Below are 22,852 nucleotides of genomic sequence, written 5' to 3' on the forward strand. Positions count from 1 at the left end.
GTGATCCGCGTTTATCAAGACTGGAGTGCGGAGGTGGCGAGAAGGAGGGCGAGCTTTAATCGGGCCAAGGCGGGTACTTCATAAAAGGAAGATAAAATTTGGAATGCTGCAACCGGCAAGACTGTGGGTCACATATCAAGGGAGGCACCACTACTTTGAGACGGCGGATGAAGCGTGGACTTTTATTGTAGAAGAAAAACTGGAATGAGTGGAGTATGAAAAAGAACGTTTGGACAAAGCGGTGGGGCGAATGTGGGGGGCGAAGAGGGGTTTTATGTTCTAATCCTGCGGTATGGGAGCAACATGGGGGGAGTAATTACACTAGCGGGGGGTCTAGCGGGGGGGGGGGGGGGTGGTGGGAGGGAGGAATTACTGGGTTGCTGCTGCTGGGGAAAGGGGGGGAGTGGGTACGGGAGAGGATGGGCGGGGGGGCACCGCCTGGGGGAGATACAGCTGCGTGAGAACTGGGGGAGAAGCTGGAAAAAGATGATGGCTAACCGGCAAGGGGGGGGGGGGTGGGAAGCCCCCCAACTCGGCTGATCACGTGGAACGTGAGAGGGCTCAACGGGCCGATAAAGAGGGCACGAGTACTCGCACACCTTAAGAAACTTAAAGCAGATGTGGTTATGTTACAGGAAACGCACCTGAAACTGATAGACCAGGTTAGGCTGCGCAAAGGATGGGTGGGGCAAGTGTTCCATTCGGGGCTGGATGCGAAAAACAGGGGGGTGGCTATATTAGTGGGGAAGCGGGTAATGTTCGAGGCAAAGACTATAGTGGCGGATAACGGGGGCAGATACGTGATGGTGAGTGGCAAATTACAGGGAGAGATGGTGGTTTTGGTAAACGTGTATGCCCCGAACTGGGATGATGCCAACTTTATGAGGCGAATGCTAGGACGCATCCCGGACCTAGAGACGGGAAAGCTGATAATGGGGGGAGACTTTAACACGGTGTTGGAACCAGGGCTGGATAGGTCGAAGTCCAGGACTGGTACGAGGCCGGCCGCAGCCAAGGTGCTTAAGGATTTTATGGAGCAGATGGGGGGTGTGGACCCGTGGAGATTCAGTAGACCGAGGAGTAAGGAGTTCTCGTTTTTCTCCTATGTCCATAAAGTCTATTCGCGCATAGACTTTTGTGTGTTGGGTAGGGCATTGATCCCGAAGGTGAGGGGAACGGAATATACGGCTATAGCCATTTCGGATCATGCCCCACACTGGGTAGACTTGGAGATAGGGGAGGAAACAGGAGGGCGCCCACCCTGGAGAATGGACATGGGACTAATGGCGGATGAGGGGGTGTGCCTAAGGGTGAGGGGATGTATTGAAAAGTACTTGGAACTCAATGACAATGGGGAGGTTCAGGTGGGAGTGCTCTGGGAGGCGTTGAAGGCGGTGGTTAGGGGGGAGCTGATATCAATAAGGGCACATAAAGGGAAGCAGGAGAGTAAGGAACGGGAGCGGTTGCTGCAAGAACTTTTGAGGGTGGACAGACAATATGCGGAAGCACCGGAGGAGGGATTGTACAGGGAAAGGCAAAGGCTGCATGTGGAATTTGACTTGCTGACTACAGGCACTGCAGAGGCACAATGGAGGAAGGCGCAGGGTGTACAATATGAATATGGGGAGAAGGCGAGCAGATTGCTGGCACACCAATTGAGGAAAAGGGGAGCAGCGAGGGAAATAGGGGGAGTGAGGGATAAGGAAGGAGAGATGGAGCGGGGAGTGGAGAGAGTGAATGAAGTGTTCAAGACATTTTATAAAAAATTATATGAAGCTCAACCCCCGGATGGGAGGGAGAGAATGATGGACTTTTTGAATCGGCTGGAAATTCCCAAGGTGAAAGAGCAGGAAAGGGTGGGACTGGGAGCACAGATCAAGGTAGAAGAAGTGGTGAAAGGAATTAGGAACATGCAGACGGGAAAGGCCCCGGGACCGGACGGATTCCCAGTTGAATTTTACAGAAAATATTTGGACTTGCTCGCCCCGGTACTGACGAGGACCTTTAACGAGGCAAAGGAAAGGGGACAACTGCCCCCGACTATGTCTGAAGCAACGATATCGCTTCTCTTAAAGAAGGAAAAGGACCCGCTACAATGCGGGTCCTACAGACCAATTTCCCTCCTAAATGTGGATGCCAAGGTCCTGGCCAAGGTAATGGCAATGAGAATAGAGGAATGTGTCCCGGGGGTGGTTCACGAGGACCAAACTGGGTTTGTGAAGGGGAGACAGCTGAACACGAATATACGGAGGCTGTTAGGGGTAATGATGATGGCCCCACCAGAGGGTGAAACGGAGATAGTAGTGGCGATGGATGCCGAGAAAGCATTTGATAGAGTGGAATGGGATTATTTGTGGGAGGTGTTGAGGAGATTTGGTTTTGGAGAGGGGTATGTTAGATGGGTGCAGCTATTGTATAGGGCCCCAGTGGCGAGTGTGGTCACGAATGGACGGGGATCGGCATATTTTCGGCTCCATAGAGGGACAAGGCAGGGATGTCCTCTGTCCCCATTACTGTTTGCACTGGCGATTGAGCCCCTGGCGATAGCGCTGAGGGGTTCCAAGAGTTGGAGGGGAATACTTAGGGGAGGAGAAGAACACCGGGTATCTTTATATGCGGATGATTTGCTACTATATGTGGCGGATCCGGCGGAGGGGATGCCAGAAATAATGCGGATACTTGGGGAGTTTGGGGATTTTTCAGGGTATAAATTGAACATGGGGAAGAGTGAGCTGTTTGTGGTGCATCCAGGGGAGCAGAGTAGAGAAATAGAAGACCTACCGTTGAGGAAGGTAACAAGAGACTTTCGTTACCTGGGGATCCAGATAGCTAAGAATTGGGGCACATTGCACAGGCTAAATTTAACGCGGTTGGTGGAACAGATGGAGGAAGATTTCAAGAGATGGGATATGGTAGCACTGTCAATGGCAGGGAGGGTGCAGGCGGTTAAGATGGTGGTCCTCCCGAGATTCCTCTGTGTTTCAGTGCCTCCCGGTGGTGATCACGAAGGCTTTTTTTAAAAGGATAGAAAAGAGCATCATGGGTTTTGTTTGGGCTGGCTCCGAGGGTGAGGAAGGGACTCTTACAGCGTAGTAGGGATAGGGGGGGCGCTGGCACTACCGAGCCTAAGTGAGTACTATTGGGCCGCTAATATTTCAATGGTGAGTAAGTGGATGGGAGAGGAGGAGGGAGCGGCATGGAAGAGATTAGAGAGGGCGTCCTGTAGGGGGACCAGCCTGCAGGCTATGGTGACAGCCCCATTGCCGTTCTCACCGAGGAACTACACCACGAGCCCGGTGGTGGTAGCTACACTGAAGATTTGAGGACAGTGGAGACGGCAGAGGGGAAAGACCGGAGCATTGGGGGGGTCCCCGATAAGAAACAACCATAGGTTTGCCCCGGGGAAAATGGATGGGGGATATGGAATGTGGCAAAGAGCAGGAATAACGCAACTGAAAGATCTATTTGTGGATGGGAAGTTCGCAAGTCTGGGAGCGCTGACCGAGAAATATGGGTTGCCCCAAGGGAATGCATTCAGGTACATGCAATTGAGGGCTTTTGCGAGGCAACAGGTGAGGGAATTCCCGCAGCTCCCGACACAAGAGGTACAGGACAGAGTCATCTCAAAGAAATGGGTGGGGGATGGTAAGGTGTCGGATATATATAGGGAAATGAGGGACGAAGGGGAGACTATGGTGGATGAACTAAAAGGGAAATGGGAAGAAGAGCTAGGGGAGGAGATCGAGGAGGGGCTGTGGGCAGATGCCCTAAACAGGGTAAACTCGTCGTCCTCGTGTGCCAGGCTAAGCCTGATTCAGTTTAAGGTATTACACAGGGCACATATGACTGGAACACGGCTCAGTAAATTTTTTGGGGTGGAGGATAGGTGTGCGAGGTGCTCGAGAAGCCCAGCGAATCATACCCATATGTTTTGGTCATGCCCGGCACTACAGGGGTTTTGGGTGGGGGTGACAAAGGCGCTTTCAAAAGTAGTAGGAGTCCGGGTCGAACCAAGCTGGGGGTTGGCTATATTTGGGGTTGCACAAGAGCCGGGAGTACAGGAGGCGAGAGAGGCCGATGTTTTGGCCTTTGCGTCTCTAGTAGCCCGGCGCAGGATATTGCTAATGTGGAAAGAAGCCAAGCCCCCAGGGGTGGAGACCTGGATAAATGACATGGCGGGGTTCATAAAGCTAGAGCGGATTAAGTTCGTCCTAAGGGGGTCGGCTCAAGGGTTCACCAGGCGGTGGCAACCGTTCGTCGAATATCTTGCGGAAAGATAGTGGGGGGAAAAAGAAGGCAGCAGCAGCAGCCCAGGATTTGGGGGGGGGGGGGGGGGGGGGGGGGGAGGGATGGGGGGTGTAGCCTGTGACAAGGCAGTTGCCAATTAGGGCTAGTTTTCATTTTTGTTATTTAATATTTATTTATTTTTTGTTTTTTGTTTATATAAAAAAAAAGGTCATTGTTATCTGTATTGTTATAATGTTGTGTAAAGGATGCACAATGTACTGTGTTGGTTGACCAAAAATTTTCAATAAAATATTTATTAAAAAAAAAGAATTGAAACCAACCCCCAGAGATACAAACACATTTTGTCCAGTATGAATCCAACTATAGATTGGATAGTCGGCTGCACAGAAGGAAGATTGAGGGCCATGCTGATATTATCAGCATTGCTTGTGTGTGATGCGGTGTACTGGACTGTATTACGATCCTGGACGAGACCCCAACAGTGGCTAGGATACTGAACAGAAACACTAATATTTCATTTTAATTCTGGAAAGCTGTGAGGAAAGGATTCCTTGCTCTAGATGTGATCTCGCACACAAATCGGATTATGGTACAATAACAAACCTTAATATTAAAACATCCTTAACATAACACAAACTTAACTGCGATCTTTACTTCATTCGAACAACAAAACCATCTCAGCTCTCAATCCACTTTTAAACACAGTTTAAGATACTTGCTTAAGAGACATTCTTTGAGACTGTTTTAAGAGATAGACCTGAATCCTGACAGAATAATGCAGGATCTCTAGCTCAAGTCTTCAAAAATGGTCTTCATGGTTTGACGTCCAGGAATCAACTGCCCTAGTGGGGGGGTGCAGGTTGGATAGGTAGAGGTTAGTGGGTCTTTGGGGGGCTTTCGGGTGAGAGTCACCACGCTAGCAAGGAATGCTAGTGAACAGAAATAAAGGAGGGGGGATTTGCAGTGGTTAGTCAGTTTGGGGGGGGGGGATGGGGGAGGCGACGTGGCAGTTATGGAGGATGAGTTTGGCCATGGTCAGGGCAGGGGGCCATCTTAGCTGGGCCCGATTCAGAGTGGGAATGGGGGGGGAGCGGAGCCCAAGGGTGACGATGGGGAACTTTAGGGGGGAGGGGAGGCAGAAGCCTCCAGTGAGAATCATGACATGGAATGTCCATGGCGAAATAAGCCGGTTAAACGGTCCCGGATGTTTGTGCACTTGAAGAGTTTGAGAGCAGTGGTGATTTCTTGCAGGAGACCTATCTCCAGGTGAAAGATCAGATGAGGTTGAAGAAGGGTGGGTGGGCAAGTGTTCCACTCAGGGTTTGACTCGAAATCAAGAGGGGGATGCCATATTGTTGAGCAAGAAAATGGGGTTTACTAGGAAAGTGCGAGTTCCAGGGGGGAGGGTGGGGTGGTGTTTATGATAGTGAGTGGGGTACTATTGGGAATTCCGGTGGTGTTGGTGAATGAGTATCCGCTTAATTGGGACGATCCCGGTTCATGAAGAGACTATTGGGGACGATCCCGGACTTGGACTCTCACCAGCTGATTATTGGGGGGGGGGGTTCCAATTGTGTATTGGAGCCGAGGGTCGAGCACTACGTTGATGGGGAGGCGCAAGAATTGGGAGGGTTTATGGAGAGGATGGGGATGGTGAATACGTGGAGGTTCGGGCACCTGCGAGAGAGGGAGTATTCCTTCTTCTCGCATGTGTATAGGGTTTATTCCAGGATTGACTTTTTTTGTGGTGAGCCAGGTGGTGTTGATGGGGGTGGAAGGTGCGGAATATGCAGAATTAAAGATTTTGGACCACGCTCTGCACTTTCTATTTTTTTTTTTGGAAGTTTTTTTTATTTAAAACAGATTTGTAACATTTACAGAGAAAAAAGGCCATATACAAAAGCCTTAACATATTGAAAACGAACAGTGGGAAAGAATAAACATATTAATAAGGCAATTCCCCCATCAGCTCTGTTTGCCCATGCCCCACGTGTTCAACTAAACTAATGGCTCTCCTTCCCTGCTGCCCCCCCCCCCCCCACACCTCCCCCCCGCCCCCCTCGGAGTAGTGATGGAGTTCCTCAAACGTAACCCAAAGCTTCGCAGGATACAGCATTCCAAACCTCACCTGCTTTTTGTAGAGGGCTGCCTTTACCTTGATGAATCCTGCTCGCCTCTTGGCCAGCTCCGTTCCCAAGTCCTGCAGTTTCCAAGTTCTCCCATCTGCTGCTCCTCTCCGCCTTGGCCCATCGCAGCACACAATCCCTGTCAGCAAGCCGGTGAAAGCGAACCACCAAGGCCCTCGGTCGGTCGCCCGTCCTGGGCTTCCTTGCAGGGGCTCTATGCGCCCCATCCAACTCCAGGGGTCGAGGGAAGGCCTCCGGTCCCATCAGCGCCCCGAGCATATCCATCACGTATGCACCCGCATCCGATCCCTCACAGCCCTCGGGGAGGCCAACGATCCTCAGGTTCTGCCTCTTGGCTCTATTCCCCAGCTCTTCAAGCTGCTCCTGCATCCTCCTCTGGCGGGAGTTCAGCTCCTCCACCTTGTGCTCCAGCTCCGTTACTGTGTCCGCCTGGGTGGAGAGCTTCACCTCGACCTCCCTTAGCCCTTCTCTTGGACCGCCTGCGCCTCGACCATTCGGTCCATCACCGCCCTCATCAGGTCCAACGTGTCCCTCTTCGGTTCAGTGAAGCAGTTCCTAAAAAACTCCATCTGTTGCTCCCTTGGCCAGTGAGCCTCCGCTCCCTGGTCCCTGCTGGCCGCCATGCTTAGCCGCCCGGTCTGGGGTCCCCGCTGCTCCTGCTTCGATCTTTGCCTCTCCACTCGACCACTTCTGGTCCAACTGTCCACACCCCGAGGGGGAAACCTTTTCCTTTCGTCTCCTCCACCAATTCAGGTCGTCAGGTCCCGAAAGAATCCTGTGAAACAGGTCCGTTTGCCCATTGCGGGCGGGAGTGATCCGACCTGCGACCTCGAGGGCACCCAATTCAGCACCACTCTGCACTTTCTAGACGCGAGGTTTAGGTTGGATCAGGTGCAGAGGCTGGTGTGGAAGTTGGATTTGGGGCTTTTGGCTGACAAGGATTTGTGTGGGAAGGTGACGGTACCAATTAAGAATTATGTTGAGCTCAATCAGAATGGAGAGGTATCAGCAGTCACGTTTTGGGAGGCCCTGAAGGCAGTGGTTCGGGGGGGGGGGGGGGGGGGGGGGGGGGGGGGGGGGGGCGGGCGGGGGAATATTTAGTTCAAGGCCGATAAGAATAGGATGTGGAGCACAGGCATCAATTTCGCTGATCCCGAAAAAAGGGAAGGATCCATTGGAGTGCAGGTCCTATAGGCCCATCTCGCTGCTAAGCACGGACATTAAAATACTGGCATTGGTATTGGCGAGAAGGTTGGAGGGATGCGAGCATTTGATTTCGGAGGACCAAAGAGGCTTTGTGAAGCACGGTAGCATAATGGTTAGCACAGTTGCTGGGTTACGGGGATAGAGTAGATACGTGGGCTTCAGTAGGGTGCTCTTTGTAAGGGCCGGTGCAGACTCAATGGGCCGAACGGCCTCCTTCTGCACTGTAAATTCTATGATTCTATGAAGAAGAAGCAGTCTTGAGTAATATTAGGAGGTTGTTGAATGTAATTATGACCTCTTCAGGGGGTTGAGAGCCGGAAGTGATCGTGTCCACGGATGCGGAGAAGGCCTTTGATCGGATAGAGTGGAGGTATCAGTTTTGAGGAGGTTTAGGTTTGGGCCGAAGTTTGTGGTGTGGGTCCGGCTGTTGTATGCGTCCCCCATGGCAAGTGTGCGAACGAATGGGACAAACTTGGGGTGTTTTGGGTTGTATGGAAGGATGGGGCAGGGGGCCTGCTAACGCCACTGTTGTTTGTGTTGGCAACTGAGCCCTTGGCAATGGCACTTTGGGCCTCAGTTGAGCGGCAGGGGATTGTGAGGGGGGCAGGGAACACCGGGTGTCGTTGTACGCCGATGACCTGTTGTTGTTCGTGTCCGTTCCCTTGGAAAGCATGGAAGGAATCATGGGCTCACTGAAGAGGTTTGGGGCTTTTTCGGCTTATAAACTGAATGTAGGGAAAAGTGAGGTGTTTCCGGTAAATGCAGCGGGGCAGGGTACGACCTTGGGGGCTCTACCATTTAAGGTGGCAACGGAGCGGTTTCAATACCTGGGCATCCAGGTAGCGCATGAGTGGGCCGAAGTGCATAGGTGGAACCTGACCGGGATGGTGGAGAAGATCAAGGGGAGGGACCTTAAAAGGTGGGATACGCTGCACCGATATTGGTGGGGAGGGTGCAGGTGGTGAAGATCTACCTGCTGCCAAGATTTCTGTTTGTGTTTCAGTCCCTCCTGATTTTTCTCCCCAAAGCCTTTTTCCAGAGGGTGGATGCGTTAGTTTCAGAATTTGTGTGGGCAGGGAAGGTGCCGAGGGTGAAGAGGGCTTTGTTGCAAAGGGAAAGGGGGTTGGCGCTCCCGAATCTGTTGCATTGTTGTTGGGCAGCGACTGTGGAGAAGGTGAGGCGATGATGGGAGGGGGTAGGTTGGGTCAGGTTGGTGGAGGAGTTGTGTAAGGGTATGAGCCGGAGAGCCCTGCTTAAAGCTCCGTTGCTGCTCACACTGAGGAAGTATACGGGAAGTCCGGTGGTGGAGTCGTGTATAAAAATCTGGAACCAGTTGAGGAGGCACTTTAAACTGGGTCACGTGTCGTGTTGACGCCACTGTGTGGAATCATAGGTTCAAGAGTGGGGGAGGTGTATATGTGTGTGGGGGATGGATGGTTTGTATAGGCAGTGGAGGGAGATGGGGATGGGGCAGGTCAGGGACATGCTTTCGGAGGGGAGATTCGCTGGACTAGAGGTGCTGCGGGAGAGGTTTGAGACACCAACAGGAAGTGAGTTTAGGCACTGGCACGTGAGGGATTTGCACGTAAAGAGCTGTCATTGTTCCCTCACCACCTGGAGAAATTGCTGCTCCTGGATAAGGTGGGGATGGCAGGATTGGGGAAAAATATGAGTGGTTGGGAGAGCAGGGGAAGACAGCAGTGAAAAGAATCAAGCAGAAGTGGGAGGAGGAGTTGGGAAGATAAGATGGAGGCTTTGGTGTGAGGTAATGCAGTGAGTGAACACAGCCTGCTCCTGCGCAAGAATGAGTTTGATACAATTCAAGGTGGTGCACATGGTCCACCTGACTGGGGGTCGGATGAGAGGGTTTTTTCCAGGGGTAGCAGATAGGTGTGAGAAGTGTGGGAGGGGGCTAGCGAATCCTGCTCGTATGTTCTGGGGGTGTGAGGAGTTGGAGAACTTTTGGGAGACGGTCTTCAGAACCCTATAAAATGATTGTAGGGTGAAGCCGGACCCTATAGTGGCAATTTATGGGATGTCGGAGGTGCCGGAGGGGAACAGGGCCGATGTTGTGGCCTTCACCTCTGATTGCCTGGTGATGGATACTTTTGAATTGGAGGTCGGCTATGCCACCAGGGGTCGCAGCTTGGCTGGGGGATCTGTGCAAATTTCTCAGGTTGGAGAAAATCAAATTTACCTCAAGGGGTCAGATGAGGACTTTGAGGTACAGTGGAGGCCATTCATGGCTATATTTGAGGAGCCGTTTGTCGCGGGGGAATTAAAAGGGGAAATATATACAAACTGTATCCTGGATGTTAAACTTGTGTTATTTTATTGATGTGGAGATGCCGGCGTTGGACTGGGGTGAGCACAGTAAGAAGTTTTACAACACCAGGTTAAAGTCCAACAGGTTTGTTTCGATGTCACTAGCTTTCGGAGCGCTGCTCCTTCCTCAGGTGAATGAAGAGGTATGCTCCAGAAACATATATATATTGACAAATTCAAAGACGCCAGACAATGCTTGGAATGTGAGCATTAGCAGGTGATTAAATCTTTACAGATCCAGAGATGGGGTAACCCCAGGTTAAAGAGGTATGAATTGTGTCAAGCCAGGACAGTTGGTAGGATTTCGCAGGCCAGATGGTGGGGGATGAATGTAATGCGACATGAATCCCAGGTCCCGGTTGAGGCCGCACTCATGTGTGCGGAACTTGGCTATAAGCTTCTGCTCGGCGATTCTGCGTTGTCGCGCGTCCTGAAGGCCGCCTTGGAGAACGCTTACCCGGAGATCAGAGGCTGAATGCCCTTGACTGCTGAAGTGTTCCCCGACTGGAAGGGAACATTCCTGCCTGGTGATTGTCGCACGATGTCCGTTCATTCGTTGTTGCAGCGTCTGCATGGTCTCGCTAATGTACCACGCTTCGGGACATCCTTTCCTGCAGCGTATGAGGTAGACAACATTGGCCGAGTCGCACGAGTATGTACCGCGTACCTGGTGGGTGGTGTTCTCACGTGTAATGGTAGTATCCATGTCGATGATCTGGCACGTCTTGCAGAGATTGCCATGGCAGGGTTGTGTGGTGTCGTGGTCACTGTTCTGAAGGCTGAGTAGTTTGCTGCAAACAATGGTTTGTTTGAGGTTGCGCGGTTGTTTGAAGGCAAGTAGTGGGGGTGTGGGGATGACCTTGGCTAGACGTTCACCTTCATCGATGACGTGTTGAAGGCTGTGAAGAAGATGTCGTAGTTTCTCCGCTCCGGGAAAGTACTGGACAACGAAGGGTATTCTGTCGGTTGTATCCCATGTTTGTCTTCTGAGGAGGTCGGTGCGGTTTTTTGCCGTGGCGCGTTGGAACTGTCGATCGATGAGTCGAGCGCCATATCCCGTTCGTACGAGGGCATCTTTCAACGTCTGTAGATGTCTGTTACGCTCCTCCTCGTCTGAGCAGATCCTGTGTATACGGAGAGCTTATCCATAGGGGATGGCTTCTTTAATGTGTTTAGGGTGGAAGCTGGAGAAGTGGAGCATCGTGAGGTTATCTGTGGGTTTGCGGTAAAGCAAAGTGCTGAGGTGACCATCCTTGGTGGAGACGAGTGTGTCCAAGAATGCAACTGATTTTGGAGAGTAGTCCATGGTGAGTCTGATGGTTGGATGGAACTTATTGATGTCATCGTGTAGTCGTTTCAGTGATTCTTCACCGTGGGTCCAAAGGAAAACAATATCATCGATGTATCTGGTGTATAACGTTGGTTGAAGGTCCTGTGCGGTGAGTAGGTCTTGTTCAAACTTGTGCATGAAGATGTTGGTGTATTGGGGTGCGGATTTGGTCCCATGGCTGTTCCGTGTGTCTGGATGAAGAACTTGTTGTCGAAGGTGAAGACGTTGTGATCCAGAATGAAGCGGAGGAGTTGCCGAATTGCGTATGGAGATTGCGTCCTCACTAATAGCGGAGCCAACAGGTCTACGTACTTCCTGTAGAACTCCACCGGGAACCCGTCCGGTCCCGGGGCCTTCCCCGCTTGCATACTCCCCAAACCCTTGCTCAGCTCCTCCAACCCAATTGGTGCCCCCAAACCAGCCACCTCTTGCTCCTTCACCCTCGGGAATCTCAGCCGGTCTAGGAATCGTCTCGTCCCCTCTTCCCCCGCTGGGGGCTGTGATCTGTACAGCTCTTCATAGAAGGCCTTAAATATCTCGTTTATTTTCGTCGCACCCCGGATCGTGGCACCCCTTCCATCTCTGACTCCCGCTATTTCCCTCGCTGCCATCCTCTTACGGAGCTGGTGTGCCAGCATCCGACTAGCCTTTTCCCCATACTCGTAGGTCGCCCCCTGCGCTTTCCTCCACTGTGCCTCCGCTTTCCCTGTGGTCAACAGGTCAAACTACGTCTGGAGCCGTCGTCTTTCCCCAAGTAATCTTTCCTCCGGGGCCTCTGCGTATCTCCTGCCCACTCTCAAAATCTCCCCACTAACCTCTCCCTTTCCATGCCCTCTGTCTTCTCCCTATGGGCCCTAATGGAGATTAGCTCTCCCCTGATCACTGCCTCCCATACCACCCCCACCCGCACCTCCCCGTTGTCGTTGGCCTCCAAGTACCTTTCGATACACCCACTCACCTTCCCACACACCACCTCGTCCTCCAGCAGTCCCACATCCAGCCGCCACAGCGGGCGTTGGTCCCTCTCCTCTCCCAGCTCCAGTTCCACCCAGTGCGGGGCATGGTCCGAAACGGCTATGGCCGAATACTCCATCCCCTCCACCCGCGGGATGAGCGCCCTACCCAGAACAAAGAAATCTATCCGGGAGTAGGCTTTGTGTACATGGGAGAAGAAAGAAAATTCCCTGGCCTGCGGCCTTGCAAACCGCCATGGGTCCACTCCCCCCACCTGATCCATAAACCCCCTAAGTACCTTGGCCGCCGCCAGCCTCTTTCCAGTCCTTGATTTGGAGCGGTCCAGTGCTGGATCCAACACTGTATTGAAGTCCCCTCCCAATATCAGGCCTCCTATCTCCAGGTCTGGACTGCGCCCCAACATGCGCTTCATGAATCCTGCATCATCCCAGTTCGGGGCGTATACGTTTACCAACACCACCCACGTCCCTTGCAGCCTACCGCTCACCATTACATATCGCCCTCCATTGTCCACTACAATAGTCTTGGCCTCAAATGACACCCGCTTTCCCACCAATATTGCCACCCCTCTATTCTTCGCGTCCAGTCCCGAGTGGAATACCTGTCCTACCCATCCCTTTCTTAGTCTGACCTGGTCCGCCACCTTCAGGTGTGTCTCTTGGAGCATGACCACGTCTGCCTTCAGTCCCTTTAAGTGCGCGAACACTCGAGCCCTCTTCACCGGCCCATTCAGGCCCCTCACGTTCCACGTTATCAGCCGGATTGGAGGGGCTCTCACCCCCCCCATCCCCGTCGACTAGCCATCTCCTTTTCTGGGCCAGTCCCGTGTCCACGTCTCCCTCACCCTCCAGTCCCCCAGACGGGGGACCCCCGCCCCGACCACCTCTTCTGTGTCCCATTCCCTTTCGGCCAGTGCAGCAGCAACCCTTCCCCCACCCCCCCCCCCGGCTAGGCCCCTGTTTAGCTTTTTTGCTCCCCCCATGTCACTCCCGTAAGTCAGCTAACACCTGCTTCCCCCGCCGTCCCATTGATCTCCCCGTGTGGGAGTCCCCCAATCTATCTGCGTTCCTTCGTTCCCCTTCCCGCCTTTCTTCCCGCGCGCGGGAAAAACCCCGCGCTTTCCACAGCCCACTCCACCCCCTCTAGCGCAGCTCCTGTCGCGGCCTTGTCTCTCTCCCCCAGCCCATATAACATTTCCTGCGCGTGGTTGACCCCCTATATACATCAACCATCACACATCAAACCTCAAACATCCCCCCCCACCCTCACAAACCCTCAGTTAGAGTTCAACTTTTCGGTTTGAATAAAGGTCCACGCCTCTTCAGGCGTTTCGAAGTAATAGTGTTGGCCCTTGTATGTGACCCACAGTCGCGCTGGCTGCAGCATTCCGAATTTCACTTCCTTCCGGTACAACGCGCTTTGGCCCGGTTGAAACCCGCTCTCCGCTTTGCAACCTCCGTGCTCCAGTCCGGGTATATTCGGATCTCTGCATTGTCCCACTTACTGCTTCGCTCCTTCTTGGCCCATTTCAGGACCCACTCTCTGTCCATGAACCGGTGAAACCTCACCACCATCGCCTTTGGCGGCTCATTTGCCTGGGGCTTCCTCGCCAGCACCCGGTGTGCCCCGTCCAACTCCAGCGGCCTCGAAGGGGCCTCCTTGCCCATCATCGCTCCGAGCATCGTGCTCGCGTATGCCCCGGCATCGGCCCCCTCCAATCCTTCAGGGAGACCCAGGATCCGCAGATTCTTTCTCCTCGACCTGTTCTCCAGGTCTTCGAGTCTTCCCGCCCACCTCTTGTGTAGCGCCTCGTGCTGCTCCACTCTCACCGCCAGGCCCAAGAGCTCGTCCTCGTTCTGACTGACTCTTTTCGCTACCTCCTGGATCTTAACCTCGTGGGCCTTCTGGGTGATCCAGAGTCCTTCAATTGCCGAAAGCATAGGCGCCAGCATCTCCTTGCGCATCTCCTCGACGCAGCGCTTGATGAACTCCTGCAGCTCCCCTTTGTCTCTGGCCGCCGCCATTTTGTTTTCTTTCCCTCGCTTCGCCCGCTGCTCCAGTGCCGATTTTTTGGCCATTACACTTCTGGTCCCTTTCATAGAAGTTGGAGGGGGACCTCTCTCTTCCCTTCCCCACGGGTTGACGTCAAAAAAAGTTCCGTTGGGGCTCTTCTAGCGAGCCCGAAAGTCCGTGGTAGCGGGAGCTGCCGAATCGTGCGGCTTAGCTCTGCATAGCCGCAACCGGAAGTTGTGGGAACTAGAATTGACTCAAAAGCTGTCGGAGGCCATCAAGATCACCAATCAGAGCTGAGGAACAGGCTCTGCCAGCCCTCTACCGGTCTGGTTACGTTTTAGTGTCTCCTGTCGGTGGCACAGTTGGTTAGCAGTGCTGCCTTACACTGCCAGGGATGTGGGTTCAATTCCAGCCTTTGATGACTGCTTTGTGCGTGGAGTTTGCATGTTCTCCTCATGTCTGCGTGGGTTTCCTTTGGGTGCTCCAGATTCCTCCCACAGTTGAACGATGTGCAGATTAGGTGGATTGGCCAATGCTAAATTGCCCCTTAGTGTCGAAAGATATAGGTGGGGCCTACTCCCCCATCTTTTCCCAATAACCCCACCTGACATGTACATCTTTGGACACGAAGGGCAATTTTAGCCACTAAGTGTTAGTTGTGTTAATAAGTGGCATGTAACCTGGGTGTGTGGACTTTGCTCAATTGAATATTTAGAAGTCGTACAAAATTATGATGGATATAGATCAGAGTAGACAGAAATAACTTTTTTTTCCCCCCTTAGTTGAGAGGTCAATAGCCAGGGGGTATAAATTTATGGTAAGGGGCAGGAGATTTGAGGAGAAACCTTTTTCACCCGGAGGGTGGTGGGTATCTGGAACTCACTGCCTGAAAACGTGATAGAGATGGGAACCCCTCACAACATTTAAGCATTTAGACGAACACTTGAAACGCCATCAAATACAAGGCTATGGACACAAGTGCTGGCAAATGGGATTAAAATTGATGGATGTTCGATGGGCCAGCGCATTCTCGATGGGCCGAAGGGCCTCTTTCTGTGCTGTGAAGTTCTACGTAAACTCAAGGATCTTTATTTTTTTGGAAGGATTGTTTAGCTGTTATTTTATTTCCTCCCTTGGATGTCAATGAAGTAAATTCTGTGTTAATAATAGTTTGTTTTAATATAGAAACATAGCAAGAACATCCTTCCTCAGGTAAGGACACCAAAACACCAGGTGTGGCCTCACCAACACCCCACACAATTGCAGTAAAAACGTGGTATGGCGGCGCAGTGGTTAGCACTGCTGACTCACAGCACTGAGGACCCAGGTTCGATCCCAATCCCTGGTCATTGTCCGTCTGGAGTTTGCACATTTTCCCCGTGTCTGCGTGGGACTCACCCCTACAACGCAAAGGTATGCAGGGTAGGTGCATTGGCCATGCTAAATTACCCCTTAATTGGAAAAAAATAATTGGGTACTTTCATTTTTTTTTTTTTAATTAGAAAATAAAACATTTGCAGTAGAATCATCAGGGACAGTCAGCATGGCTTTGTCAAAGGGAGGTCATGCCCATCGAATTTAACCAAATCTTTCAAAGGTGATCGGGTGTGTAGATGAGGGGAGTGCAGCTGTGTAGTCTATCTGGATTTCCACAAAACCTTTGACAAGGTCTCCACATGGGAGACTGATAAAGGGGTAAATAATAATAATCTTTATTGTCACAAGTAGGCTTACATTACCACTGCAACAAAGTTACTGTGAAAATCCCTTAGTCGCCACATTCCGGCGCCTGTTCGGGTACACAGAGGGAGAATTCAGAATATCCAATTCACCTAACAGCACGTCTTTTGGGACTTGTGGGAGGAAACCGGAGCACCCGGAGGAAACCCACGCAGACACAGGGAGAACGTGCAAACTCCACACACAGTGACCCAAGCCAGGAATCGAACCTGGGACCCTGGAGCTGTGAAGCAACAGTGCTACCCAGTGTGCTACCGTGCCACACTACCCACTGTGCTACCGTGGGATTCAGGGTAACTTAGCAAGTTGGATCCTAAACTGGCTTAGTGGTAGGAGACAGACATGGTGGGAGAAGGCCGTTTACTTGATTGGAGGCCGGTGTCCAGTGGCATGCCACAGGGATCAGTGGATTATTGTTCATGATATACATATATAAACGATATAGATGAGAACGAGACAGTGGGGGGGGGGGGGGGGGGGGGGGGGAACAGAGGGATCTTGGGGTGCTTGCCACAGATCCCTGAAGGCGGCAGGACATGTTAATAGGGTAATTAAGAAGGCATACGGGACACTTTGTGGCGTAGATTATAAGAGCAGAAAGGTTCTGATAGGAACTGTATAAATCTTTGGTTAGGCCACAGGTAGAGTACTGTGCGCAGTTCTGGTCGCCACACAATAAGGAAGGATCTGATTGCACTAGAAAGGGTGCAGAGGAGATTTGCCAGGATGTTGCCTGGCCTGGAGTGTTTCAGCTATGAAGAGAGGTTGGTTATGCTGGGGTTGTTTTCCTTAGAGCAGAGAAGGCTGAGGGGCGACCTAATCAAAAGGTACAAAATTATGAATGACATAGAGGGTAGAGAGGAAGAAACTTTTCTCCTCCTTAGTAGAGGGATCAATGACCGTGGGGCGGGCAGGTGGGTGCTAGGGGTCAAGGGTTAGCGTTATGGTTTAGGGTCAGGGTTTGTGTTTTGGTTGAGGGTTGGAGGTTAGGGTCAGGGGTTAGTGTTACGGTTTACGGTTCAGGGTCAGGATTGGAGTTGAAGGGTTAGAGTTGCAGAATAGGGTCAGGGGTCAAGATGCAGTCATGTTCGATAAATGGCAACCCTTTGATCAATTCTTAATTTGAAACCTCTGATTGACAGTTTCTGCTCATGAAAGCATTCAGAAACAGGGTGGGACTTGGGCCATATGGCCCACTCGAACCTTCCCCATTGCTCAACGCAGCCACTGCCAACCTTGGAACCTAGCTGCCCGCTTTCCTACCCTCTCGCCTCCCTCCCTTGACCTCCAGAAATCTATAACGCTCGAATACACTGACCCTTTCTGGGTGTCGGAATTCCAAAGATTCTCCACTCTCGGTGGAACATGGGGCGTCATTCTCCGACCCCCCAGCGGGTCGGAGAATGGCCGTTGGCCGCCGTGAATCCTGCCCCCGCCGGTTGCCGAAGTCTCCGGTACCGGATATTCGGCGGGGGTGGGAATCGGGCCGCGCCGGTTGGCGGGCCCCCCTGCTCGATTCTCCGGCCCGGATGGGCCGAAGTCCCGCCGAGAAATTGCCTGTCCCGCCGGCGTATTATTAGAGTTGCTATTTACCGGCGGGACACGGCGGCGTGGGCGGGCTCCGGGGTCCTGGCCCCGGGGGGTGCCCCCACGGTGGCCTGGCCCGCGATCGGGGCCCACCGATCCACGGGTGGGCCTGTGCCGTGGGGGCACTCTTTCCCTTCCGCCTCCGCAACGGTCTCCACCATGGCGGAGGCGGAAGAGACTCTCCCCACTGTGCATGCGTGGGAAACTGTCAGCGGCCGCTGACGCTCCCGCGCATGCGCCGCCCTGACATGTCATTTCCGCGCCAGCTGGCGGGGCAACAAACGCCGTTTCCGCCAGCTGGTGGGGCGGAAATCCCTCCGGCGCCGGCCTAGCCCCTCAATGTTGGGGCTCGGCCCCCAAAGATGCGGAGCATTCCGCACCTTTGGGGCGGCGCGATGCCCGTCTGATTGGCGCCGTTTTGGGCGCCAGTTGGCGGACATCACGCCGTTTGGGGAGAATTTCGCCCATGATCCTCACAACAGTCCTGTGGCGATCGGCCCCGATTATTCCAAGACAGCCAGAGTGATTGAGATTCCCTGAAACCGTCGGAAACTTTCCCTTGGCTTCCAACTTACCCCAGCCCCTTCAGAGTCTGGAGCATTTCAGTGACACCGCCTCTCATTCTCACAAACATCAGAGGACATCGGCCCAATTTTCACACGCCAAGCTTTCCACCCGCCCCCACCCCCACGCTTGAAGACTCACTGCGGTTGCCACGAACGGCGTAGCCAACTCGAATGTCCGTACAGTACACACCCATCTGCTCGATCACTTGCCCCGTTTGCAAGGCCAGCTCGTACGTGGGGCACAGGCAGAGACACTGGACAGAGAGCGGGAAAAAATAAGTTTATCAGCCACATTGCATTTCTATTCCCTTCAGTACTGACCATCCAACAGTGTTGCGCTCCCTCAGTACTGAGCCTCCGACAGTGCGGCGCTCCCTCAATCCTGACCCTCCAACAGTGCGGCGCTCCCTCAGTACCGAGTCTCCGACAGTGCGGCGCTCCCTCAGTACTAACCCTCAGACAATGCGGTGCTCCCTCAGAATTGACCCTCTGACAGTGCTGTGCTTCCCCAGTACTGACCCTCCCACAGTACGGCGCTCCCTCAGTGGTGACCCTCAGACAGTGTGGCATTCCCTTAGTACTGACCCTCCGACCCTCATTACTGAGCCTCTCCTGATCTTACCTGTGTGTATTGCTGCTTTGGGTCTGTACGACTCAGCATTGCAAGCGCGAACGCAGCCGTCTTTCCCGTGCCCGACTGCGACTGAGCAATGAGGTTCTGTGGCCTAATGACGGGAACAGTGTGGAGATTATGGGAAGTGGACAGACACTGATTGCAGACTACACCCTCCAACCCCCAGCCTCGCACTTCGAGAGGTGTCACTCAGGCAGCATACATGGTGTTAAGGGAGAAATGAAGAAAGACGTCCAGGAGAACATGATTTCCCCAATAAGCACTTCCACTCATGTCGTCAGCTGGAGGGAAAGGCGGCGAGGGGCGGAAGGCCCCCGGGGCGGGTGGGGAGGCGACGGGGCCGAGGGGGACGGAACGGGCCGGGGGGTGGGTGGGCGACGGGCCGTGGGGGGGGGGGGGGGGGGGAGGCGATGGGCCGAGGGGGGGGGGGGGGGGGCGCGACGGGCCGAGGGGGGCGACGGGGCGACGGGTGCGCGACGGGCCGAGGGGGGGGCCACGGGCCGAGGAGGGGGAGGGGGGCGATGGCCGAGGGGGGGGGGGGGGGCGACGGGCCGAGGGGGGCGACGGGCCGAGGGGTGGGCGACGGGCCGAGGGGGGTGCAACTGGCCGAGGGGGGGGGCGACGGGCCGAGGGCGACGGGCCGAGGGGGCGACGGGCCGAGGGGGCGACGGGCCGAGGGGGGGGCGACGGGCCGAGGGGGGGGGGGGGCGACGGGCCGAGGGGGGGTGGGGGGGGCGACGGGCCGGGGGGGGGGGGGCGACGGGCCGAGGGGGGGGGGGCGACGGGCCGAGGGGGGGGGCGCGACGGGCCGAGGGGGGGGGGGGGGGGCGCGACGGGCCGAGGGGGGGGGGGCGACGGGCCGAGGGGGGGGGGGGGGGCGACGGCCGGGGGGCGATGGGCCGACGGGGGGGGGGGGGGGGGGCCGGGCCGGGGGGGGCGACGGGCCGAGGGGGGCGGGGAGGGGGGGGGGGGGCGGCGACGGGCCGGGGGGGGGCGACCGATGGGCCGACGGGGGGGGGGGGGGGGCGACGGGCCGAGGGGGGGGGGGGGGGGCGACGGGCTGAGGGGGGGGGGGGGGCGACGGGCCGAGGGGGGGGGGGGGGGCGACGGGCCGAGGGGGGGGGGGGGCGACGGGCCGAGGGGGTGGGGTGGGGGGGGCGACGGGCCGAGGGGGGGGGGGGTGGGGGGGCGACGGGCCAGGGGGGGGGGGGCGACGGGCCGAGGGGGGGGGGGGGGCGACGGGCCGAGGGGGGGGGCGACGGGCCGAGGGGGGGGGGGGGGGGGCGACGGGCCGGGGGGGGGGGGGGGGGGCGATGGGCCGGGGGGGGGGGGCGACGGGCCGGGGGGGGGGGCGACGGGCCGGGGGGGGGGGGGCGACGGGCCGGGGGGGGGGGGGGGCGACGGGCCGGGGGGGGGGGGGGGGGGCGACGGGCCGGGGGGGGGGGGGGCGACGGGCCGGGGGGGGGGGGGGGGGGGGGGGGGGCGCGCGCGCGGGTGGGGCGACGGGCCGGGGGGGGGCGAGAGAGAATAATGATCTCCACACACACACACTATCTCATATTCCCGATATTAGCACGTGCTCAGGCACACAGGACACATATCACGTTTTAACACATGACAGCCACTCACGGGTCAGCAAGCATCATTGGGAGTGCAGCTTCCTGGATCTTAGACGGTCGGTTAAAACCCATCGAGTATACCCCCTGGAGCAATGGTCCCTTCCTGTGTGAGCAGAGAGAGAGTTTGAAGGGGACACAGTAAAAGGGTTCGCCAGTCTGGAGGAGCTAAGGGAGAGGGTAGAGCTGCCGAGGGGTAATGGGTTCAGGTATCTACAGGTTAGGGACTTTGCACAAAAGGTCTGGAAGGGGTTCCCTAGATTGCCGGGATACACCCTGCTGGAGCGACTGCTGTTTCCGGATGTGAAGGAGAGGGAAGAATTGGGCATATATACAAGTGGGGAGCAGGGAGGCGAGCTGGTGGTGAAGATCAAGGAAATGAAATGAAAATGAAAATCGCTTGTCACAAGTGGGCTTCAAATGAAGTTACTGTGAAAAGCCCCTAGTCGCCACATTCCGGCGCCTGTTCGGGGAGGCTTGTACAGGAATTGAATTGTGCTGCTGGCCTGCCTTGGTCTGCTTTCAAAGCCAGCGATTTAGCCTTGTGCTAAACCAGCCCCTGGGAGGAATGGGAAGCGGAGTTGGGAGTGGAGATCAATTGCGGAGTATGGAGTGAGGCACTGTGAAGGGTAAACGGGACCTCCTCTTGTGCAAGGATGAGCCTGGTACAGTTTAAGGTGGTGCACAGAGTGTGTATGACTGGGGCGAGAATGAGTGGGTTCTTTCAGGGGGTAGCAGATGAGTGTGAGAGGTGTGGGTGGGGGGGCAGCAAATCATGCGCACATGTTTTGGGGTTGTGAAAAAGTGGGAAGATTCTGGGCGGGAGTGTTCGCGGTCTTAGCCAGGATAGTGGAGGAGGAGGAGGTGGACCCGGACCGTTTGGTGGCGATATTTGGGGTTTCAAAGAAGCCGGAGCTCATGGAGAGGAGGAAGGCCGATGTCTTGGCCTTCGCCTCTCTGATTGCGGCGAATTTTGCTGGAGTGGCGGTCGGCATCGCCACTGGGGGTAGCAGCTTGGTTGGGTGACCTGTATGACTTCCTGCGGTTGGAGAAGATAAAGTATGAGTTAAGGGGCTCAGCAGGGGAGTTTGAAAAAAGGTGGGGGTGTTTGTGACCGTGTTTGAGGAGCTGTTCATCGCAGGGGGGTGAGGGGGGGGGGGGGTGAAAAAGGAGAAAAATCTGTACAAACTGTATAGTTGATTGTTGGGAAGAATGTTTCCCGGGGTGCTTATTTGCTGTAACCTACATTGATACATGTCTGAATAAAATGCGTTTAAAAACAAAAAGAAGGGGACACAGTCACTTGAATACTGCAATGGGCAGGTCTCGCACCATGGAGGTGACAGTTCTGGTAGGCAATCAACTTTAACTAGTGCACAGTTTACAATCAGGTCTCTATGCCCATCAGCTTTGTAATGGCGTCTGTACGTCACATCAATCTTCTCCCATTCCCTCTACATCTCCCATTCCCTCAACACCTACCCCCCCCCCAACATCAACAGCTCCTTCTGTTCCTGTATCGCTCCTGATTTTATTCAGCTCCCCCCGCACGCCCCCATTAAACAAATAGATGTGTTTTCGCGTCAACCACTCTCGCTGAGTCTGTGATCTAACAGGGATACGGAGACCAGAATTGTGCACGGTGCACCAGGTGTGGTCTAAACAAGGGATACAGAGACCAGAACTGTTCATGGTGCTCCGAGTGTGGTCGAACTGAGGGATACGGAGACCAGAATTGTGCATGGTGCTCAGAGTGTGGTCGAAACTGAGGGATACGGAGACCAGAATTGTGCACGGTGCTCCGAGTGTGGTCTAACCGAGGGATATGGAGACCAGAATTGTGCACGGTGCTCCGAGTGTGGTCGAACTGAGGGATACGGAGACCAGAATTGTGCACGGTGTTCCGAGTGTGGTCTAACCGAAGGATACGGAGACCAGAATTGTGCGCGGTGCTCCGAGTGTGGTCTAACCGAGGGATACGGAGACCAGAATTGTGCACGGTGCTCTGAGTGTGGTCTAACTGAGGGATACGGAGACCAGAATTGTGCATGGTGCACCGGATGCGGTCTAAACAAGGGATACTGAGACCAGAACTGTGCATGGTGCACCGGGTGCGGTCTAAACAAGGGATACTGAGACCAGAACTGTGCACGGTGTTCAGAGTGTGGTCTAACCGAGGGATACAGAGACCAGAATTGTGCATGGTGCTCCGAGTGTGGTCTAACCGAGGGATACGGAGACCAGAACTGTGCACGGTGCTCCGAGTGTGGTCTAACTGAGGGATACGGAGACCAGAACTGTGCACAGTGCTCCGTGTGTGGTCTAACCGAGGCATACAGAGAGCAGAACTGTGCACAGTGCTCCGTGTGTGGTCTAACCGAGGGATACGGAGACCAGAACTGTGCACAGTGCTCCGAGTGTGGTCTAACCGAGGGATACGGAGACCAGAATTGTGCACGGTGCTC

At 54.8% G+C, this 22,852-nt stretch overlaps 1 protein-coding gene across 3 annotated transcripts in view; it reads right to left on the bottom strand.

The window, feature by feature from the left end:
• LOC140392386 (ATP-dependent RNA helicase DDX19A-like) overlaps positions 1 to 22,852 on the bottom strand; it is a 112,044-nt gene that overhangs the window by 33,339 nt on the left and 55,853 nt on the right. For 2 of the 3 annotated variants that reach the window (XM_072477675.1, XM_072477678.1), the window contains exons 5-7: positions 20,401 to 20,493; positions 18,760 to 18,862; positions 18,277 to 18,391 (exon numbers count right to left, since the gene is read on the bottom strand). In XM_072477675.1, the coding sequence (XP_072333776.1) occupies positions 18,277 to 18,391; positions 18,760 to 18,862; positions 20,401 to 20,493 (311 nt within the window). The remainder of the gene's footprint in view (positions 1 to 18,276; positions 18,392 to 18,759; positions 18,863 to 20,400; positions 20,494 to 22,852) is intronic. The other variant, XM_072477676.1, reaches the window with a different exon arrangement.

The sequence above is a fragment of the Scyliorhinus torazame genome, chromosome 16 (genome assembly GCF_047496885.1).
Source record: "Scyliorhinus torazame isolate Kashiwa2021f chromosome 16, sScyTor2.1, whole genome shotgun sequence".
NCBI lineage: Eukaryota > Metazoa > Chordata > Chondrichthyes > Carcharhiniformes > Scyliorhinidae > Scyliorhinus > Scyliorhinus torazame.